Below are 23,750 nucleotides of genomic sequence, written 5' to 3' on the forward strand. Positions count from 1 at the left end.
TCTTATTTTAAAAATGTATTATCTAATTTACTACAGTGGTGCCCAACCTTTTTTTGACCAGGAACCACTCTTCAACATTAGTACCAAAAGGATTACAAATCAGCTTTTGATCAACTTTAGATTTGATTTGATTATTTGGGGTGCTGATTCAGAAAACTGCATTGGATAGACCACATCGGCTCTGTTTCTGATACAGAACATATGCCATCCAGTAGTCACCATCTGCTCGCCCACAAAAAACCATATTTAATCTAGAGCTGATGTGGTCTAACCAATTTTCTGAATCAGCACCCCTAATAACCCCAGGAACAGGCCTAAAAACGAAGACACCAAGAATTTTTTTTTGTTTGGGCTGTATTATTATTTGTAGTAGTAACAGTGAGGTTTGGACCATATTTTGGTTCTTGTGGACCACTGGTGTCCATGGACCATAGGTTGGGAACCACTGAATTACAGTGATGTTTTTATTTTTTATCACAAGTTCTATTCCCAGATCTGTATTCCCAATTCTTTCATTACTTACATCTATATATATATAATAATGTAATGTGCGTTTTTCCTATGGAGTAAACAACAAAACCGCTGAAGCAAATTTGGCCACAAAAGACATAGTCATCCAATCTATGTCTTTCTCCTCCCCTGCTGCCAGTCAGAAGGGTAGGCCCCGCCTTCTTTAGGCCCTGCCCCTTTCAAGTCATAGCAACCCCCTCAGCCACAATGGCACCCGGGAGACGGGCAGGGTTTACACTGCCTATTATCTGATTTGAACTGCATTATATGGCAGTGTAGACTCAAGGCCCTTCCACATAGCTATATAACCCAGAATGCCAAGGCAGATAATCCACAAAATCTGCTTTGAACTGGATTATCTTGAGTCCACACTGCCATATAATCCAGTTCAGTGTAGACTTTATACACTTGTGTAGAATGGGGCCTCATATCATCCATTTCAAAGCAAATAATATAAGATCATAAATATATAAAAAAAATTCTGTGGTATAATAAAACAGAACAATATAATCTCTAAAATCAGGACAGTAAATAAAGAACAACACTCTGAAAACGGGAATTCCAGACAGGAAACAATCAGGGCCAGCTAACACTTCCCAACAAAGGATTCCCCCAGGAAAGAAGCAGCCAGGCTTTGAAGCTGAAAGGCCATTACATGCTAATCATTCTGGCTAATTGCAGCATTCATACTTTCCCCAACAGATAAAAAAAAGGAACAACTAGAAATATTGTATATTCACAAGCTTTAGGAAATAACATATACTAACTACCACCAATTCCTCAATACTTTATTTTTCATACCACCACACTTCGCCACAGCAACGCGTGGCCGGGCACATCTAGTAGCATTATAAAAACAAACTTCAATTCTATGACTTCTACATTATTCTAATTTTATCTGTTACAATATAATTATTGCAATATGTTCTTTTCAATTGCTCAACCACAATCCTTCTTGGACATTTGGTGGTTTAAATTTGCCATTGCTAATAAATAGTTTCCAAGTTTTATTAAATAGATTTTCTTTCAATTCCCCTTAATGCTAATCTTAATGTATAGGTTAGCTTTTCTGATAGAACTATCACCCATATCCTGTTTAACCAATTCTCTATTATTTTGTACATCTTGCTATCACTTTTTGCGGGGCTATTCTTCCATTCCACAGGCTTTGACAGAGTCCCTGGAAACACACATCCTGGGCTGCTGGAAGGGTGCCCTACTACCTACCTGTGAGGACCCCAGCCTGGTAGAAGAAGCTGCCCGCTTGCAAATGTGTCTCAAGGAGTGTGGCTGTGAGGAGGTGGAATTGGCATTGCTCAAGGTGAGGAGAGTTAAAAAAAATCCAGTTGAGCTAGCAGTGGGTGAATTTTTCAATCAGATGAAAAATCCTGCCTTTTGGTTCTCAGAAGCAGAATATGAAATGGAGTAATTATCTCTAATTGTTGGGAAATTCCCTATACAATACTTATTTTTATCTTTCCCCCTGTCATCTACCTACCTCCCTACAACATTTAGAGCTTTTCCATTTTCATTCACAGGATATGTTCCCTAAGCCTGTGTCTCAGTTTTCTTTTTTTTTCCTGTCAGTTTGTCCTTTTTGCTCTTGTTCATACTATCACTGTAAGATACAGCACAATGTGGAGATTGCATGACGGAAATGGCACATATCAAACTTCTGTTGTCCTCCAACAGGCAATGCTGAATGGGTCGCATCTCTTGACCCCACAACATGTGTGGAGTTTGGCACAGGGGTTCAACCCAGTTCAACCTGAGAAAGCACAAAACCTCCTACAGGAATCAGTGGACAAACTGGGAGGCCGCACTGGTTTGGCATCAAATGGCCACGTCGTCCTTGTGCTGGATAAAGTGGGTGCAAGATATCTTTTATGATGTTTTAGATCTTAGAAAATTAGTTGTTTGGAATGCAGTTCTCCAGATCCTCTGAATAGTGTAGCCAGTGATTACTTCGCATCTGAAAAGTCCCTCTGGTTGTCAATGAGAGAGAAAAACCTGCCAGGTTCCCTGTGTATGTTTGTGGTTTTTCTTTTCTTTTATTGGGTTTGCATTTCATTAAATCCCAGACACTAAGGACAGCTTCATTTTCAAGAGCTGGAAGATATTGATAATCACACTGTCGAGTCTGAGGCTGTGTAATTATCCCAGCCTAGATTCACTGTCCTGTGTTACTCTGTTTTTTTCAGTGCTCAGTTTCATTCAGGACTGTTGAATAAATGTGACACTCAGCTAATACACAACACCCCAATCACACTAACAGTTAACTGCTTATCATTCTTTCCAGCACTTGCAGAAGCTCCCCTGGGAAAACATCCCATGCCTGAGATCCCACCCTGTGACCCGGTTGCCATCTTTGCATTTCTTGCTTAGCTGTTCACTTACAAAAAAGGTAATAAATCTATGAGAGCACAGAAACCACATCATTTTCTAAAAAGTAATTTTAGTAGTAGAATAGGTAATATTGTGTCTGTTCTACATGTATAAGTGTCCGGATTCTTGGTGGTATCTTTGGTGGGGGGGAGTTTTTAATAGATGCTACACCCATTTTCAAAAGATCTTATGGAGTGGATAAGAGTACTCTTGTTTCTTTTGTAGCGGGAAGTTTGACTCAGCTGGATATTTTTGGGGAGAGATAAGAAGAGGTTATGGCTGGCAATGTTTGATAGAGACCAGGGCTTCTTAAGCTTTTCCATTTGGGACCGTTTTTGGCCAAATGATACAGTACCTATTTTATACCTAAAATAGGTATAAAAATAAAACCTTAGGGATGCAAAATCAGCATTTGTAAGACTTGTCAAACAGGCTGATTGTCCTTTTAAGAAGTGTAATTGAGGCATCTTCCACAGAGCCAACTGTAAACACCACATAACACATTCATGTAAATGTTTAAAATAGCCATTTGGTGATGTTCAGAAAACTCTTACTGTGACCAACTTTTATTTTTACTGGGAACCTCATTTGAGGTTGCAACCCACAGTTTAAGAAGCAGTGATCTAGACTAGTGAAGAGTGTGTTCTTCAGACACTAGTAAATCCCAACTTGGATCAGTCCTGGCTAACATAGTTGGGGAAGGCAGGATTTATAGTTAAACAGCATCTGTAAAGGTACACATTGCCAATTACTGAACTAGAAGATTGTTTTCTGACTCTGATTCTAAATGAGACTTTTAGCTGATTTGGTATAAGCATATTTGTGTACTATTGGGGTATATATTTATAGTCTGGATGGAGGAACAATCCACAGCATTTGAGTTGTTTTCTTTGTGCCAGCCCCAAAAGCATTCGTAGGTTGTTCTTATGCACATCCAAGCATGATAAAATCACAATGAGCACTAATAATTTTACAGTAAAGGAATAATCCAAACATTCTTTATATACTCTTGTATAAATCTTTTAAAAGCCTGTCTTCAAAGTACACAATATATATAGTAGTTTGTGTCCTGGCACTGCACAAGAAAAACAAGAGGTGCATGTTGTAAAATATTACATATAGTAATACCTTATCCACTTACCACTTAGTTCCACTCCTATGTTCTAGTTCTGATTCTGTTTGGAATTCTATGTCTGGCAAGAAGACCAATAAATTGATACTAAATATAAGCAAGATTCTGTACTCCATTTGTGATGTGTAGAGCCAGCACAAAGGTTTAGCTGGATCAGTGTAGTCTGCTGTTAATTACTAGAGGAGTGCACCGAGCCTTTTATGGTACTGACACCTGAGATGAAGGAACACTTCACATCATTGTGTGCTTTCTTTTTTCAGTTGTTTTCTACTGTTGCTCCGCAGATACAGACCATGGATAGTGAAAATCTTTCCAGGTTGAAATCCTGAGTCCATGCGTCTCTCTCAACTAATAAAGCAACTCTTTGATCCCCTTTCAACAGTATCGCAAAGAGGCAATCCTCAATTGTGGCGTCAATAGCACCAAGACCTTTTACATCTTGAATCCTCATGGAAACCTCCCAGGAACAGCAAAGTTGTTTGATGAGTGGTTTCAGAGGTATGTGTTTGCACACACATGTTCAATGTATGTACATATTCACAGAATTTTAAAATGCTGCTTTTTGGATTATGGTCCAGAATTTCCCTGTTATATAGTCATTTGTGTTAGAGGCCTGAGGATTCTGGGAACTGTAGTGCAAATAATCCCAGTTTTCCAGAGCAAAGTCATTTTGCACATTCGATGGCAAGGTCTTGGATACCTTGTATGCAAGGCAGCTCCCTAGCCTTGTTTCCGTTGTAGGTGGGCATTTGGGGAGTTTCTTGAGCTGAACAAATTAGCACTTCCTGACTCATATTTCTCCTTCTGATCACCTACCTGGCAGTGAACCTGGATGGACTGGAGTTGTGGGAAAGACTCCTGCTCCAGACCAAGTACCTTTGGCCCTTGAAGAACGTGATCTCTACATGTGAGTATATTTTAATAGAACTCACAGTTAAGCTGATGAAGAAAATGAAAGGAAATGCTTTTTGCGTGATGGATTGGGGAAGCCTAAAAGCCAAACATCTCCGAAGCGTATGAGATGTGTATTCTCACAAAGACCATTGCAGTTCTTAGAGAACAAATTGACCAAAGCAGCAAGAAGGAAAGAATTCCAAGTTACAGATCAGTATTCCGCCTGAAGAATGCTGCCTTGTCCTTTCACTATTTTATTTTGAAGTTTTGAAATTCCAGAAAGTGGTTTTGTGAAAATAAGATTTCAAAACCAAATCACATGGTAAAAACAAAAACAGATGAAATTTCACTTGTATGGCCATTTATACTTTATGACAGCAAACTTAATGGCATTATAATACCCTTCATTTTATATTTTAAAAAGGAGAATTCAACCTAGAAAACTCTGCATGTTCATTAGTGGTATTTATTGTGCGTCTACCCTATTCAAATTGTGGAAAACTCAGAATGAGAGTTGTCCTTGCCCCCAGGCTTCATTCAAATCAACGGGCTGAAATTCAAGGGAAGAGGGAAAATGTTTAGGGAGGCAAGTCATTTTTTTCACTGTACAAATAGGCAGAGTTTAAAGAATATCCTAAATATGGGCTGGAATTAATTCACAATCAAGCTGCTCCTCTTTATGTGCTGGGTTTTGTTCTTGCTCTTTCTTTTAGTTATGCTGGGCATGGTGCTGGTGCACGTTTTGTAGACTCCATCCTTAAAATGGACTGCAGGTCTGTGGCTCTTCTCTTTGGATGCAGCAGTGCTGTCCTTGCAGTGCAAGGCAATCTGGAGGGAACTGGTGCGGTCCTCAGGTTCCTCATGGCAGGATGGTAAGTTGATTTGCCTGTCAGTCTTTCTCCCCTCTAATCTGGAATCCCCTATGAGGCCTATAAATTTTGGGCAGTGATTTCTATATGACTTGTTGTGCGAAGAGTGATGTGAAAAAAATGAAACTGTTATACAGAATGCCTTCCTCATCTTATGCATGCTAGAGGAGGGAGATCTCATACAACATTATCTGCCAGTACGTATATGCGTAGGGCAGTGGTTCCCAACCTTTGGGTTTCCAGGTGTTTTGGACTTCAGCTCCCACAGTTCCTAACAAGCTGGTAAACTGGCTGGGATTCCTGGGAGTTTGAAGTCCAAAACACCTGGAGGCCCAAAGGTTGGGAACCACTGGCATAGGGGGATTGGGCATGATGTGGTTCCCCACTTTAGCCTGCATTCCAGTAGATTAATGCTGGAGAATCAAACTATTCCTGTTGTCTAGAACACAAGTGATTTGTCCTTAAACACTGTGATACCTTAAATGAGAAGATGGAAATTTCCACCTTTGCGAGTGTATTTGCCTTACTTTCCGGGAGCTTGATTAGATAGTGATCTCTTTCCAGGCACAGTTTGAAGTGTTGGATATGATATTTAAAGGTCTATAAGGCTTAGACACAGGCTATTTCAAGAACCCATGTCTGTTTATATGAGTCTGCCTGAGTCTTACGATATTCAATAGGTGGCTTTCTCTCTGTCTGATCACCCGCTAAGGCTTGTCTCATGAACACACAAGAAAGAGTCCTCTCAGAGGCTGCTTCTAGTCTATGGTACTCTCTCCTGTGGGGAGTTTGGTTGATCTCTTCTCTATCCTCTTTTTGCCAAGAGGCAACGTCCTTACTACTGAAACAGGTCTTCAGTCTTTAACTGGTTGTGGTAGTCAGATATGGATGTGCTGTTAAGTCAAAATCTGGTTTTTATTTTTAAATTGCTAAATAGCATCTTTGATGGATTACTTGTTTAATGCTATAACTTTTGCACCACATAATTCTTTAGCTATTATGTTTTAGCTTGCATTGTAAGTCTTTTTGAGTCCCACTGTGGGAGAAAGGCAGGATATCAATAGAATAAATATGTCTTCTTTTTCCCCTGCCCTTTGTTTTCTAGTCCCCTTGTGCTGGGCAATTTATGGGATGTGACTGACCGAGACATTGACCGGTTCATGCACGCTCTTCTAAAGAACTGGCTGAAGGCAGGCTCTGGAGCCCCTCTGCTCCAGTACATCATTCAGTCACGTCATGCACCCAGACTCAAATACATGATTGGTGCTGCTCCCATAGCCTATGGACTCCCCGTTTTTCTACAGTAGCAAAGATGAGAAGAACCTGATTTCTGGAGTCTGATGGGAGAGGTTAGGAAGGATTTGGATGAACTTTTCTTGACTTTTGAGTACCTTAACTGCAAACTGCATTTGGAGAGAAATGATAAAAATGTGCCCTAAGCAAATTATTTTGATCACTAAAATGGCTATATTTTGTTGAAGGCCTATATTGTTTTTAGATAAAATGTTTCTGCCTAGGCTGCTCTTTCAAATATTTAATATTTGCACAATGTACAAATTTTGAATTTCAGAGAGTATTATGAATGTTTCTTAAAAGCTATTTGAATTTTAATGTTTCAAAGCCTAAATAAAGTTTAAAGCAAATCTCCCCTTCTGTGTGTTTGCACATGAATCATGCACTATTATCATTGGCCTATGATTCTTGAGAAGTTATATCTAATCTTTGATTGCTGTCTTTCTAGTTCTAAATTTAAATCACTGATTTTGTCCTGGCCAATCTACTTTTGCTAACATTTCCAGTCTTGCCATTAAATTCAATCAAGGAAAGTGAGAAAAGAATAACAGGGATTAAAAATTGGAATGAAAATAACAAAAGACGTGATTTTGTGTCAGGGTAGGCTAGCACAATGTCTATTGCTTTCATTTTTAACAAGAGGTTTTAAGCATTACTTTCTTTGATTTCATAACAGGTAGTTTTGGTGAGGTGAGGCTAGATATTTTCTCCAGAATCCTTCATGAGCTGCACCAGTCCTAGAGGTTCTAAAGAATGTTTTTAAACTTGTGAAAAATGGAAACTCGTGGTGACTGGGTAGCCACTTCTAGTTTTGGTTGAATCTCAAACCATGAATTCCAAATCCTTGATCATTTCAGGAGCAGGGAAAAATGATTTTTCACTCCTATTATTTTTCCTCAAATGCTGTAGAACATTGAGAGGGGGAATCTTAGAATCTGTGGGATGTAAAACAGGCCATTGGTGCTGTGATTTATGTTTAATGTGTAAAACACCTCTTGACTTACATCCTCACCTAGATATGTTAAATCTTGCCTAGATACTGGAATTTACTTCAGCCTGCTGGTTATGGCAAATCTCATTTTTCTGTAAAGGTTATTTATCTAGATGTTTTTACCTATTGATGAATTTATACCAGTGATTCCCAAAGTGGGCGCTACCGCCCCCTTCTTGGTGGGCGCTGCAGTGATCCAGGGGGGCGGTGATGGCACCTATTAGGACACAGGGCCGGGGCCAGGGGAAAGGCGGGGCCTCTTCCCAAGTGCCGGAGACAGGGCTGAGCACCTGAGGCATCTGTTAGGACACAGGGGCAGAGCTAGAGGAGTGGGCGTGGCTTCTTCCCAAGAGCCCGAGACAGGGCTGAGAATCTATACCTCTCCTGAGACGCTTGTTGGGACACAGAGGGCGGAGCTAGGGAAGGGGGTGGGGCCTCCTTCCAAGAGCCCGAGACAGGGCTGAGCCTCTATACCTCTCCTGAGAGGCCTTTTAGGACTAAAGGGCTGAGCTAGGGGCAGGGGCGGGGCCTTTTCCCAAGAGTGCGAGACAGAGCTGAGCCTCTGTATACCTCCCCTGAGGCGCTTATTAGAACATGGGGGTGGGGTATAGAGGTTCAGCCCCGTCAAGCACTTGGGAAGAGGCCCCGCCCCCTCCTCTAGCCCCGCCCCCTGTGTCCTGGCAGCTGCCGCAGGACAGGGATAGAAGCTCCGCCCTGCCTCAGAGCTTGTAACTCCGCCCATCTCAGTCCTGGCCTCCCATTTGTGGCTCCGCCCACCTCCCCCTCCAAGCCCTGCATCTTGGACTAGGGGAGAGGCTCACCCAATGCCTAGTTAAGAACAGGGGTGAGAAAACAAAAAGTGAGAGAAGTCTACTCCTCGGAAGGGAAATTTCTAGAAGAGTTATCATGGAGAAAAGGGGTCTCCATGAAGCTTTCTCACCAATCCTTGTTTCCACAAGCCAAATTTTTCAGAATCCAATTATCAGTCACAGAAAGTGAGGTGAAATCTTCTGAACAGGGGCACAGACAGCAAAACAAACACCATGGGGGTGTTAACCCTTCTCTATCTATCCAAAAGGTATATATATTTGGTTGGAGTTACACTTAAAAAAAATCTACCTGTTTACATACACATTTGATTTAAGAACAAATCTACAGAATCTTTATTTGTAACTTGGGGACTGCCTGTACATTAACCAAGATGCCAGGACCCTCAGTCTTTTATGGTTTACAGTAAGCTGTACAATGTTTTTTAAAAAATAAAAACAAAATAAAACCTTGCCGAGCATTCTGTGTGGGCTTACTTAAGTTAGGGTACCTAACTTATCTACCCTTATGGTAGATAGCTGGTGACATCTAGGTTTGCTATGAAAATGAGCATTAAGGAGCAGCCCAGCCAGATTATTATTATTATTATTATTATTATTATTATTATTATTATTATTATTATTATTCATTATTTGTAGACCACTATCTCCCGGAGCGACTCAGGGCGGTTTCCAACATATATGGCAAACATTCAATGCCAAAAAGGGAAAACATAGAAGCAAGTTACCACAAAACAGATCGTATCAAGTAATATATAGGCAGCCTAACTTTAAACTTAATAACAAACAAAAATAATCAAAGATAAAACTTAAATAATTCATACAAACATAAAAGTATAAATCAGTGGTTCCCAAATTTATTTGGCCTACCGCCCCCTTTCCAGAAAAATATTACTCAGCTCCCCCTGGAAAGGGGGGCGTGGCTTAGAGGGGTAGGCCTGACTCCTGCTCAAGAGGGCGGGACTGAGCCTCTCCCCTAGTCCAAGATGCAGGGCTTGGAGGGGGAGGTGGGCAGAGCCACAAATGGGAGGCCAGGACTGGGATGGCAGGAGTTACAAGCTCTGAGGCAGGGCTGAGCTTCTAACCCTGTCCTGCAGCACCTGCCAGGACACAGGGGGTGGGGCCTCTTTCCAAGTTCCTGACGGGGCTGAATCTCTATACCCCACCCCCATGTTCTAACAAGCGCCTCAGGGGAGGTATACAGAGGCTCAGCCCTGTCTCGCACTCTTGGGAAAAGGCCCCACCCCTGCCCCTAGTCCCACCCTTTAGTCCTAAAAGGCCTCTCAAGAGAGGTATAGAGGCTCAGCCCTGTCTCGGGCTCTTGGAAGGAGGCCCCACCCCCTTCCCTAGCTCCGCCCTCTGTGTCCCAACAAGTGCCTCAGGAGAGGTATAGATTCTCAGCCCTGTCTCGGGCTCTTGGGAAGAAGCCACACCCACTCCTCTAGCTCTGCCCCGTGTCCTAACAGATGCCTCAGGTGCTCAGCCCTGTCTCCAGCACTTGGGAAGAGGCCTCGCCTTTCCCCTGGCCCCGTGTCCTAATAGGTGCCATCACCGCCCCCCTGGATTGCTACTGCGCCCACCAGGGGGCAGTAGCGCCCACTTTGGGAATCACTGCTCTACTCTTATCCTTGAGGTAGCTTTTAATTTTAATTTATTTAAAAGGAGTCGAATAATAAGGAATAAAAACTATCAGTGAGGTGAGGTTCATAGAATTGTTTCCTTGTATGCTAGTGTAGTTTGTGTCTGTGATTTCTCTTGACACAGTAAGAATCTGCTTGGCACAGTAGGGTCCCTCACCTCCATTCCTTAGGCAATAGGAGTTTGGAAAAGACAGCCCATGAAACGCTAGAAAGGGAGCCAAATCTATTATGTTGTCTTCAGTCTTTTTTTAAACAATCTGAATATTCCTAAATTACTTTTCACGCAGACTTCTGGTGTGGCATATAAGTACAATATATTCAACAGGTAAGAGGCAGGGAGGTGCCGTATTACTGAGATGGCCTGAGAGATTAGAGAATCTGCTCATACTTTTTTATCCATGATGGCTATCTTGTAATTATCTCATAGTATATGAGCATGCCTCAATTTCTCCTGAAGCATTTAATCAAATATCTGCTTCCCAGCAATGCAAATTGTATTCTTTCACAATGATGAAAACAATTCACTGAGATACATGGACAAATTTTCTGGATCCAAATGTTATGTTGATTTGGGATGCAAGCATCCTTATACACCATCATTTTTCGTCCATAGGAAATCTCAAAATTTCCAGGCCTTCTGATTTAACCAATTCAACTAGGCAAGAAAGAGGATTTTTGAGGACCTCTTACTTCTCTTGTATTACAGAGCGGATGGTGCAGTTAAGGTTGAATCCCAGGCACTGTGTAACCAGGTCTGATTAAGCAATCCTACATGTCCAGATAGCAAGTAGTCACATTTTAAGGTACTCGTGGATAGTGGACCAAGGGCTTCTTTTTACCTTTAAGGTCTGCAGGCAAATCCCATTGATGCATTTTAACCCCTTCCATCTCTATATCTCATCACTGTTGTTGACTTATGACCACCCAACAGTGACCCTATCATAAAGTTCTGAGATTAAGAGGGTATGGCTTGCCCAAGGCTGATCAGGCTCTAATTCCCTGCTCGAGTTTTCATGGCCAAGCAGGAAATTCGAGCCTGATCTCCAGTCTAACACTCAAACCACTTCTCCAAATACTATAGCCGTCTCTATAGTGGTCCAGTCCCTTGATCATGGCTTGTATTATCAACCAAGGATTAAATTACCAGATAGAGGCTGGATATTTTTAATCAGTTATAGTACCTCCTTGAAAAAACAACTCTATTAGAAATTTCCCACAATTCTTTCAAAAATGCTCTCCAAATTTCCAGATATTTCACAACTGAAATAAACAGGATGAAAAACATTTTTTAAAATTTTAATTTAATAAACATGTTTTTAACAATATTTTAGGAAAATTAGCAATCTTGAATGCAATACAGTTTTTGAGAAAAATATGTTCTATTATAATATTCCTTGCAGATTACACAATAGATAAAGGTAAAGGTTTTCCCCTAACATTTAAGTTTAGTCATGTCCGACTCTGGGGATTGGTGCTCATCTCCATTTCTAAACTGAAGAGCCAGCCTTGTCCGTAGACACCTCCAAGGTCATGTGGCTGGCATGACTGCATGGAGTGCTGTTACCTTCCCGCTCCCAGGATCGTACCTCTGACTTTTTGGTGGTTCTGCAGCTCACAATACCCCATCTAAAACATCCAGTGATGCATATTCACTTACTATCTTAGCATCTTCACAGCACCTATCATTGATGTTTGATATTGCCCATTTAACAGTACAGTAGAGTCTCACTTATCCAAGCTTCTGGATTATCCAAGCCATTTTTGTAGTCAATGTTTTCAATATATCATTATATTTTGGTGCTAAATTCATAAATACAGTAATCACAACATAACATTACTGCGTATTGAACTACTTTTTCTGTCAAATTTGTTGTATAACATGATGTTTTGGCACTTAATTTGTAAAATCATAACCTAGTTTGATGTTTAATAGGCTTTTCCTTAATCCCTCCTTATTATCCAAGATATTCGCTTATCCAAGCTTCTGCCGGCCCGTTTAGCTTGGATAAGTGAGACTCTACTGTATTTGGGATCAGTCTTCCAAAGAGAGGTAAAGACTAATGTGTTTTGGTATTTTACAGACCACAAGGAACTCTGGGAAAGAAACTTTGACCATTTTATTTAACCCTCACCCTTAGCTTTCTAGAAATCTGTGGTTTGTATAAGCAACTGGATCCTAATACGTTTCAGTTCCCCTTCAGAGTCATCTGCCTTATACAGCCACAGTCCTTTATGGCTTTAGCTCCAGGATGCAACAGACCAACTCCAGACACCAAAGGAAAGGCCAAAAGAGTTCACTCTAATCCCAACAAGAGAAACCTTTAATTCTGGTCATTGCCTGGCAAGAGAGGCTCTGCACAGCAGAAAGACCAGTAAATGTAGATCACAGTGTATACATAAAATGGGCCAAACAAAACATGACCATTTTTACTTCTCATAGGATCTATGGAAGTCTTAAGTCTCCTCAACTTGCCAAAGCTAAATCAGGATAGGAAGCAAGCCATTGCTACTGCTGGACATTGAAGATTTTGGATAACAGGGAACTGTTCGACTGGGATTTTTGCTGTATCTCAGCAGCACGGGCCAGTTGCTGCTTCAGACCTTTCTTCTCTTTGCTGGTCTGGATTTCTTCCTCAGTACGGCGCTGGACAAAGCCCCAATTCTTTTCCTCTTGTCCTCTCTGACTGCCCTTCGCTGCGAAGTGCTTGCTCTTCTCTACATTCTGGAGGTAGAAATTAGTCTCGCGCTTGGCTTGTGAAACCTCAGCACGCATCCGCTGCTGCCGCACTTGTCTTTCATATGCGAGCCGTTCACTCAGGTGAGTCCATTTGAAGCGGTGCAAGTACTAGGAGCAAGAGATGAGGAAATGGCTTAAGGCTTCATGAAACTTCAAAGAACACCACATTATGGTCTAAAACAAGGCTGGGCAAATTGTGGCTTTGGCCAGAGCAATCTAACAAGGTATGGAAGGCCACCATTGCCCATCCTTGGTATAAGATATGGAAATAATGTAACCAAGAGTAGGACAGCTTTCGTATTCTCAGAAGTCACTGTCCTCCACGCATTAGTCTAGGGGCCAAAGTAAAATGGGCCCTTTCTCCATAACTAGTTAGACTATAACAGTTGGTAGTAATGTTTTTACAAAAAAGGTAGGCAATCTGTGGTCCTCCATTTAATTTCTTGCAGCCCTTGACCTAAATTGAGACACAATCAGCAAGCAAACAGACCACATCTCTGCCGAGAATGGTATTTCACTTCATCAAGAATAGAGGAAAAAGAGTAGCCCATCCATTAATATCTTTATTCCCATCCATAGCCGGCTTCTGGTCTAATATCCTGCTCTGAAGGGAAATCATCCTGTGGATCCTCAGATGCTTTGGCCTTCAACTCCCAGAAATCCTAACAGCTGGTAAACTGGTTGGGGAATTGTAGGCCAAAACACCTGGGGACCCCAGGTTGAGAAGAACTGCATCAAAAGGCATCCAGACCAATAAGATTTTCCCAGATAAATGTGCCTACTAGAATCATATGACGGATAATAGCATTTTAAAGTTGGAAGTGACTGCATGGGTCATCTAGTCCAACTCCCTACCATGTAGGAAAAGCCAATCAAAGTGCCCCTGACAGATGGCCATCCAACCTGTTTAAAAGCCTCCAAAGAAGGCTCTTCCACTACTCCTATCAAGAAGAGTCGAAACAGAGCTAAGAAATTAACATAATTCTGAGAAGAAGCCCATATGGTAGCAATTTCTTGCTCTTCCAAAACATATTCAGTTTACCCATTATTTGTTTGCTTTTCTTAGAAAGGATATAATGGGCAAGATATCTAATTGCAGCATCATTAAATATGAGCACTGTATTGTCAAAGAAACATTTTAACTACATATGCCACATAAAATAATGTTAAAGACCAATGCAAGGCTAGGAGCTATTCCATCTTCTGGATAAATTCCAACTCCTCCACTTCATGCAGGCACCATCAAACAGTCATGTCCCCTTAATCTATATAAACTAGAACTAATGTAGCATATCCAATGCAATTTTCTGAATAAGAGTTCCAGATAACCCTAGAAACCAAGACACCAAGAATGCTTTTGTTGTTGTTGGTATGTTATAGGAAAAATTAAGAATGGACGAGAGGGAAAATCTGAACATCCTTATGAGCAGCTCCCAACGCTCCCTCTCCCCAAACACACACATACATACACACACCTTCATATTCCAGAGATCATAATGGAATTTACTCCTCCTGCGGGTACCCATAGGTGTATTGTGCAAACTAGCAGCAACCAATTTGGCCACACGTTTATCCCGGAATTCAACCCAGCCTTCTGTGAAATTCTTGGCATTGCTTCCAGCTTTCTTCTTTTTCTTTCGTATAAATCGTTCTGAGAGAGGGAGATAGAAAGAAAGAGAGAGAAATTGGTTATATGTTGTGCAGTCTTGGGAGTAGTAGACCTTAGAATCTCAGGTCAAACTTTTAAATCTGTTGACTTATGGATATGTCACTGTAACTCAGCTGCTGTATCTTCCATATATAAAATGGAAGATATGCCTACTATTGATTATTTATTCAAGGCCATTTCTACAGCATTTTCCCGGCTACAAGATTGCAAAGCAATTCAATATCAAAACAAATCAAAGAAATTAAGAGTAACTCATTCAAGAGAAACTCTTTAAACTTTGAGGAGATAAGAATTGTTTAGCCCTTCAGTCAGAATGTCTTCAATAACACAGCCCAGCAACAACACAATTTTCTTTGTGTCTTGGTTTTTTAGGCCTATTTCTGGGGTTATTTGGGACACTGATTCAGAAAGTTGCATTAAATAGACTGCATCAGCTCTAGTTTCTTAGATATGATTATCATGGTTTTCTATAGGTGAGCAGAAAGCAATTGATACATGGCATATGTACTGTAACTCAAAAACTATAGCTGATGGGGGAAAACTGGTGCCATTTCTGGAATTAGAAGGCCAAACATACCCAGAAACAGAGCTGACATTTGAGGCACCAAAATGCGTGTTGTCCCATGTAAGAAATCTTAAAGCAAATGATTCTACCTGGGTCTCTTCGTTCTTCATCCACTTCTCCATACAGATCCCAATTCAAAAGACAGACTGCATTCAACAAAGCGCTTCACCTTTGCATTCATAACACCTGGCCCTATTGAGCACCTGTGCATGCATCATGTCTTGCACATTCTGCTTCTTTTGGAAACGCATGACTTTTTAGAGATCATAACCTTTTGGAAAGCTAGAATTTCCATAGCCATTTGGAAGCATGGCCCTTTTTGGAGATCAGTTGGCATTTACACTATTTGGAATAATAACTTTTTTGTAAAGTATGATCTTCCTGAGAAGAGTTAAAAACTCGCTTGAGTCAATCTTCTCCTTAGTGGTAAATTTCCATTAGTATTCATGCAAGGCAGTTTGGGTTTCTCAGGGGTTAGACTGATATACCTGGTTATCTCTCTGAACTGTTAGAAACAAAGATATGCCAATACATAAAATAAATAGCAGATTTTCAGAAGTATTATTTCAGTTGCCCAAAAGAAACATCTACTCTCCCACATGGTCTGCAGTCCCTCTCACAATCTCAAACAACAGAGTTAAGGAAAAACTGCATACTAAATCATATACAGTAGAGTCTCATTTATCCAAGCCTCGCTTATCCAAGCTTCTGGATTATCCAAGCCATTTTTGGAGTCAATGTCTTCAATATATCGTGATATTTTGGTGCTAAATTCGTAAATACAGTAATTACAACATAACATTACTGCGTATTGAACTACTTTTTTCTGTCAAATTTGTTATATAACATGATGTCTTGGTGCTTAATTTGTAAAATCATAACCTAATTTGATGTTTAATAGGCTTTTCCTTAATCCCTCCTTATTATCCAAGATATTCACTTATCCAAACTTCTGCCGGCCCGTTTAGCTTGGATAGGTGAGACTCTACTTTACATATAGTAAGCAATCTGAATTATATACATGACAAATAACTAGGATATGAGGCTTGTAGAAGGTTGCTTCTTCCATCCATATGTACACTAAGACCGCCCTACTCCTCCCTAATGCACACTCTCCAGCTCACCTTCAGGTTGTAGGAAAATGCGCCCCACTTCACCATGAACGCTCAACAGGTTCCGGACATGTCGGGGCCGGAAGCGGGGAGGGATATGACCAAGGTAAATGATGCCAGGCACAATTTTTTTGGCACCAGCTTCAATAGGGAGAACCATTTGAGCATTGCTTTCTCCTTCCTTGTCCTGCGAGGCAACATCTTGATCCCAGGGATCATCTTCTCCTTCAATGTTCTCTGTCACAGGCACTTCTCTCTCCTCATCACTGTCCTTTATTGCATCTTCACCTGCAGGACTCAGCAGAGTCTCCTCTATACCTTGATCAGCCATCCTGTTATTAATCTTATTATTAAAACTTGTTGTATGAGATGGGTAGCACAACTGGAAGGAAGAGAATAAACAATCAAGGGAATAAATCCTATCAATACCCAATTTTAATCCCCTCCACATCGCTAGTGTCTTGGTATGTATATAGCCTGTTTCCTTGAAAATAAGACATCACCTAAAATAAGACCTAGTAAAGCTTTTGCTGAATTGCTAAATATAAGGCCTCTCCTGAAATTAAGACCTAGCAAAGTTTTTGTTTGAAAGCATGCCTGCCAAACAGAACACCAGAGCATGCAAGATTGGTAAATGTACATATCATAGATTGTTGTACATTGAAATAATGGTAGTAACAAGAAATTCTTGATAGGATTCAGTTTGTCTGGTTATGCTGGTTTGTGGTGACAACTGCTGTACAGTATATAATAAATGTTCATTTTTTTCAACAATAAATGTGAATTCTTCTTCATGGAAAAAAAAACACATGCCCTGAAAATAACACCTAGCGCATCTTTGGGAGCAAAAATTAATATAAGACACTGTCTTATTTTCGGGGAAACACGGTATGTATATGTGTGTGTGATATATATATATCCTGTTACTTTGATATGTTTGCTGTACTTTCTCACACAAATAGCCAACCTTCAGCATTGATTGAACAAGTATGAGACAGCAGGACTCTGTGATCCCATCTACACTGCTATATAATGCAGTCTCAGAATGCAGTTTAAAAGCACTGAACGGCATTATATGGCGGTAAAGACTCATATATTCTAATTCAATGCAGTCAAAGTACATTCTGAAGCTGCCTTATATACCAGTGTAGATGGGGCCTGAGACACACGTGGACAAAGCCAGAAAGCCTCTTGCCCTAACTATGGAAAAAATGAAGGGTACCCTGCTGCCTGTATTGTACTTTCTAGCTCCACAATCTAGATAATACTATTATAATGCATCATGGATGGCACAGACAGAGAACCCGTACTACCATACAAACTAGATAGTGAACACAAGAAATGACAGATCAGGCTTGCCAGCTATCCCTTATCTATATATAGATAGAGCTAAACATATGATATCTGAAGTGTGGACTCAATAACCCAGTTCAAAGCAGATATTGCGGATTATCTACCTTGATATTCTGGGTTATATGGCTGGGTGGAAGGGCCCATAGATACGTATGGTGCCCCTTATTTGAGGATTGGAAAACTTGACCCTTATAGCTATGGATGGCAAGAATCCCTTATTAAAACAGGATGTCCCTTTTTGAGAAAATGGACATTTCAAACCAATAAATAACTGTGTTGTCAAAGGCTTTCATGGCCTGAATCACTGGGTTGCTGTGAGTTTTCCAGGCTGTATGGCCATGTTCCAGAAACATTATCTCCTGACGTTTCGCCCACATCTATGGCAGGCATCCTCATAGGTTGAGATCTGGTGAAAACTAAGGAAGTGGGGTTTATATATCTGTAGAATATCTAGGGTGGGAGAAAGAACTCTTGCCTGTTTGAGGCAAGTGCGAATGTTGCAATTGACCACCTTGATTAGCATTGAATGACCTTTCAGCTTCAAAGCCTGTCTGCTTCCTGCCTGGGGGAATACTTTGTTGGGAGGTGTTAGCTGGCCATGATTGTTTCATGCCTTGAAATCCCCTGTTTATGAGTATTGTTCTTTATTTACTGTCTTGATTTTAGAGTTTTTAAAAATACTGGTTTCTCCCTTTCTGTTGAAATTGCCCACATGCTTGTGGATTTCAGTGGCTTCTCTCTGTAGTCTGGCATGGTGGTTGTTAGAGCGATTGAGCATTTCTGTGTTCTCAAATAATATGCTGTGTCCAGGTTGGCTCATCAAGTGCTCTGCTATGGCTAGTCTGCAGAACCAATCTAACACAGAGAAGCCACTGAGATCCACAAGCATGTGGACAATTTCAACAGAAAGGAGGAAACCATGAGAATGAACAAAATCTGGCTACTAGTATTTTTAAAAAAAACCTCTAAAATCAGGACAGTAAATAAAGAACAACACTCAAAAACAGGGGAATTCCAAAGATGAATCAATCAGAACCAGCTAATATCTCCCAACAAAGGATTCCCCCAGGCACGAAGTAGCCAAGCCATATAATGCTAATCAAGGTGGTCAACTGCAAGAGTTCTTTCTCCCATCCTGGACATTATTCAACAAATATATAAACCCCACTTGCCTAGTTTCCAACAGACCTCACAATCTTTGAGGATGCCTGCCATAGATGTGGGCGAAACGTCAGGAGAGAATGCTTCTGGAACATAGCCATACAGCTCGGAAAACTCACAGTAACCCAAAAAATAATCGTGGCATAAACTCAAAGGTTAAAAACACTTAACATTTTCCCTTCAGACCTTTTTCCTCCCTGCTCCAGTTCACAGCTGGCCAGGGGTCCAAATCCAAACCCTTTATTGCACTTCGGATGCAGGTGGACTTACCCGTCCAAAGAGAGAGAGACGCCTCGTCGAGCCTGCTCTCAGCCGTCAAGGAAACCACGGTTTACGACAACCTTACTTGGCGACCACTGCCGCAAAAGGCAGAGCAAGGAAAAAAAGAGTGACGCGAGGCTCCGATGTCAGGAAGAGTGATAGGCACGCAGCACACTGCAGAGAGCGATCCCCATTGACTTTAACACACTTCTAAATGCCGCGTGAGGATTGGGAACTTGGATGGTGCAGTGGGTTGAGCGCTGAGCTTGTGACTCTGAAGAGCTGGGTTCGAGGCCCCGCTTGGGGCATTATCATTATCACACTATCTCAGCCTCAAGGGAAGGAAGACGAAGGGAAAGGCAAATTCCCAAGGAAACCCTTCGGTCGGTTCGCCATAACTCAGACACTACTTGGAGTCATAACACGTGCAAAGTCACTCTTTCTCTGAATAAGTCTATGGTTACTCATTATCTATTGGCTGGTGAAAAGACGACTGTGGATAACGTCCAATCACGAGCTTGATGTTGATGCGCGAGGACTTAACAGTCCCAACGGTTCCCTCGTCTTCCGAAGGCGCATGCGCCAGTTCCTCTCTGCCACTGTTAGTCCCCGTTCACTTAAGGCTTAAGCGGCTGAGGAGGAAAAGGAAGGAGCCTGAGGCAGTTAGTAGGAATGGTGGGAGTTGAAGTCCAAAACACCTGGAGAGCCTAAGTCTGCTCATGCCTGCTCGAAACTGTTATATGGTAGTTTAGAAATACTTTTGACAAATGGATATGAGAAAACAATGGAAGCAGAAGGAGGAACTCAATGGATTCATTCATTCATGATGTAGTAATTTAAAAAAGGGATTGGCAAACCTTGACACTAAAGTTTTGGATTTCAAGTCCCATCATCCCTACCCAGCATAGCTAGTGGTACGAGTATAAGGAAGCTGTAAAGTAAATAATATGGAAGGAGGAATGTTTCTATCCTAAATTAATGGAGGAAAAGGAATAGAGAAAAAGTAAGTGAATATAAATGATATACTCACTGATCACAGACAGTCCCCTAGTTACAAATATGCCATACTGTTGCACTAGACCTGCCTCGCACCTTATAGTTGGCCACCCCAACGCTGAACCCCCTGGTCACTATATCTTGGCCCAATTATGGAGTATTTCGTTACTAGTTTTAATGCTGTGGTTGTTTTGAATTGTATGTTTTGTATACTAATGTTCATTATTCGTATTATGTTTAAGTAGTTCTATAGTTTTGAGTTGTATGGTTTCCTTTGCTATGTTGGAAACCGCCCTGAGTCCCCTGAGGAAATAGGGCAGTATATAAATAAAGTTTTATTATTTATTTATAAACAACTGACTTACAAATGACTCATAGCTAAGAACGATGCTGGGACAACAGGAAGGGAGAGAAATCTACCCCTTGGAAGGGAGAAATTCACTCCTGAAAGAGTTATCATGGGGAAAAGGCATCTCCACTGAACCTTGATTAGTAATCCTGGATTCTTCAAAATCTAGCAATCACAGGTGATGACCGAGACCCCGGCTTTCAAATTAATTTGAACCCGCAGCGGAGAGTTCCGCAGATCCATCACCAAAAGGAACGGAGCGGGACCGCAGCAGACTATTATTAAAAGATCTTTTTTTCTTCACTTTCCCCTTCCCTGAACTATGTAACAAATCCCCCAATAAAAGTAGCACTTATTTTAGCAGTAACACTCTCTATCTGGTTATTTTGTGTCTTTCCCTGACTCCTTCTTTGGCATGAAATCCTCTCTCTCTCTCTCTCTAACCCGTCCGTCCTTTTAACTCTGGCTGAGGCTTCTCCGCCATAGATTAATACGGCGGACGATACAAATCGGCTCATATCTTTATCAAAATTACCCCTAGAACGCTCCTCTTTTAGTCCTAACCCTTTCTAAGGCTCCTGACTCGAAGACCACCAACGGAACCGAAATCGGTCCAGTTCTCGGCACCTCATCAGCTGACTGTCAAACGGAACCGACTGCTCTTTTCAAGCCGGGCTGCTCTCTTGTAGCCTAAGCCCGGACTTTCCTCTCCCCGCGACCCGCGGGATGGTTTAGGAGATCCCTGGCCCCTTTCTGTGAACTGGGGATGGGGGGATCGCTCTCCCGCTGGGAGACATAGTTCTCCAAGGACTCTCACCCTCTCTACAGCTGCCAGGAGGGTGCCTGGACGGGTGCCCTCCACGTTTCATTCATACCTTCATAATTTTATGAAGGAGAAGAACACTCTTCCCCAGACCTATCCCTGGACTTATGAAATCTTATACTTCCAAAGACTGCAACCCACATGTGCCCCTTCCCCATGTCATCTCTATGAATTCCTTCCACCACAGATGGACTCCTTTCCTCATGTATCCGTGAATTTTCATATTCTATGTACCTGGACATCCTCATGAATCACTGTTGTATGAATTTCTAATCGTTGGGCTAACTTCATGAATTGTGAAATCATGCTGCTAAAACTCCACTTTTATGAATTTCCATATTGGGTTCCCCAGATGTTGTGAACTTCGTGTTTATCCAATGTTTTCAAATTGTTTATATCATTCATGATTCCCCTTTATGCAATGTAACCCACCTCTATGGATTCTCCCTTACTTCCTTGAAATCTATCTATCTGCCTATATGTATTTGTACTCTTTGGGATCCCTGAAAGATATGTGTTTTTCCCAGCTGGGTTTATGTTCCAACTTTATTTTATTTTTCATTTTATTTCATATAATTTGTCAAATCATGAAATCAAATGGGAAATATTTTGACCCCAACATGAACCCCAGATCCTATGACCCAGACTTCCCTTCCCAAAAACAAAAGGATAATCTGCCACAGTTTAACCCAATCTAATTCAGATTGCATGGACAATATAAGGCTTGAGTCACTGAATTCGGAGTGTTGTCCTAAGGTGATTCGCCCCCAAGGCAAACATTGTCATATCTCATCCTAAGGAAATTCCAGGACACCTCAGGAAGGCGCCCTGTGGAGCCTGTCAATTTTGGCTCATCAACACCCATCACCACTTCCCCCCTGACACCCCAAGGCATATCTAAAATCTGTATACGTGACAGGAACCCTTGATTGCTGTCATTAATCCCTTTAGAAATCGGCCGGACAGGAATTAATCTGATCTTTCCTGCCCTGTCACTTCATTGTTCCAATAACTCCCGCCTTCCCCTTCCTGATTGGCCCGGGTAGAGACAAAAAGCAGCTTCCTATTGGGCCATGCGGAGCAAGGCGGGAAACGAAAGCCCGCCTCGTTCAACACTCTAGCCTATCCGCGATCAGATGGGCGGGGGAGCGGGGCGGGAAATTCAAGGGGCTGTCAGACCGAAACATTGTATAAATATGGCTTTATTTTGGATATATGGTACGCTAGTAGGCTGAATGATCGCTACTAGTGTCCTTTTCAGCTGAATCGCTCAATAAAGACTCCTTGGCGGATTTTCCTTCAACTTTGGCGGACCTTCTTCATTTCGGCTCCAGGTTGTATTGCGGCTCATATTCTCCTATTGGCTCCGCCAAGGTCCGTTCTCTCAGGACCGGATCGGCTCTCTCCTTAAGGGGCCCGATCCCCCAGAAATGCGGTCGACAACACAGGGACAGAAAATAAGGTAAAATCTTCTGAACAGAGGCACAGACAGCAAAACAAACACCATAGGGTTGTTATTTATTTATTTATTTATTTATTTGTTGATTTATATACCGCTTTTCTCACCTCTGAGGGGACTCAATGCAGTTCACAGCATAATCAATGGCAAAATTCAACGCCTCACATACATAAACATCAAATAGCAAACAACAATATATAACAATAGAATAAAAACCATTAAAACTATACAACTGATAGCAATCATAGACACAACATAAAACATAGAATCATAGAGTTGAAAGATATCTCATGGGCCATCCAGTCCAGTCCCCCCTGCCAAGAAGCAGGAAAATCACATTCAAAGCACCTCCGACCATCCAGTTTCTGCTTAAAAGCCTCCAAAGAAGGAGCCGCCACCACACTCTGAGACAAAGAATTCCACTGATGATCATAGAATAGTAGAGTTGGAAGAGACCTCATGGGCCATCCAGTCCAACCCCCTGCCAAGAAGCAGGAAATCGCATTCATAGCACCCCAGCTCTTCTCACAGGAAGTTCTTCCTAATGTTCAGGTGAAATCTCCTTTCCTGTGGTTTGAAGCCATTGTTCTGTGTCACCAGGACAGCAGAAAAAAAAAAGCTTGCTCCCTCCTCCCTATGATTTCTCCTCACATATTTATACATAGTGTCATGCCTCCTCAGCCTTCTCTTCTGCAGGCTAAACATGCTTCACAACCTCTGAGGA

General features: G+C 41.6%; 2 protein-coding genes and 1 long non-coding RNA gene across 4 annotated transcripts in view; 2 read left to right on the plus strand and 1 right to left on the minus strand.

The window, feature by feature from the left end:
* espl1 (extra spindle pole bodies like 1, separase) overlaps positions 1-7,437 on the plus strand; it is a 53,533-nt gene extending 46,096 nt beyond the window's left edge. The window contains exons 25-31 of the mRNA XM_008103584.3: positions 1,676-1,831; positions 2,203-2,376; positions 2,810-2,914; positions 4,410-4,525; positions 4,851-4,934; positions 5,635-5,793; positions 6,896-7,437. Coding sequence (XP_008101791.2) covers positions 1,676-1,831; positions 2,203-2,376; positions 2,810-2,914; positions 4,410-4,525; positions 4,851-4,934; positions 5,635-5,793; positions 6,896-7,097 — 996 coding nt within the window. The 3' untranslated portion in view covers positions 7,098-7,437. The remainder of the gene's footprint in view (positions 1-1,675; positions 1,832-2,202; positions 2,377-2,809; positions 2,915-4,409; positions 4,526-4,850; positions 4,935-5,634; positions 5,794-6,895) is intronic.
* Positions 7,438-11,823: 4,386 nt separating this feature from the next.
* On the minus strand, positions 11,824-19,533 carry abt1 (activator of basal transcription 1). 2 transcript variants are annotated; one of them, XM_003216660.4, is made up of 4 exons: positions 19,409-19,533; positions 16,637-17,006; positions 14,754-14,929; positions 11,824-13,386 (listed from the first exon to the last, which is right to left on the minus strand). In XM_003216660.4, the coding sequence occupies exons 2-4, from the start codon at positions 16,953-16,955 to the stop codon at positions 13,048-13,050; spliced, it is 834 nt and encodes a 277-aa protein (XP_003216708.2). In that variant the 5' UTR covers positions 16,956-17,006; positions 19,409-19,533; the 3' UTR covers positions 11,824-13,047. The 2 variants fall into 2 exon arrangements, with proteins under 2 accessions (XP_003216708.2, XP_008101790.2); XM_008103583.2 differs by lacking the exon at positions 19,409-19,533 and adding an exon at positions 19,325-19,399.
* Positions 19,534-19,890: 357 nt separating this feature from the next.
* On the plus strand, positions 19,891-22,870 carry LOC134296519 (uncharacterized). Its single transcript, XR_010003300.1, has 2 exons — positions 19,891-20,402; positions 20,914-22,870. It is a non-coding gene; the product is annotated as an uncharacterized LOC134296519 (long non-coding RNA).
* Positions 22,871-23,750: the final 880 nt, after the last annotated feature.

This window comes from Anolis carolinensis, chromosome 2 (assembly GCF_035594765.1).
Source record: "Anolis carolinensis isolate JA03-04 chromosome 2, rAnoCar3.1.pri, whole genome shotgun sequence".
NCBI classification, from domain to species: domain Eukaryota; kingdom Metazoa; phylum Chordata; class Lepidosauria; order Squamata; family Dactyloidae; genus Anolis; species Anolis carolinensis.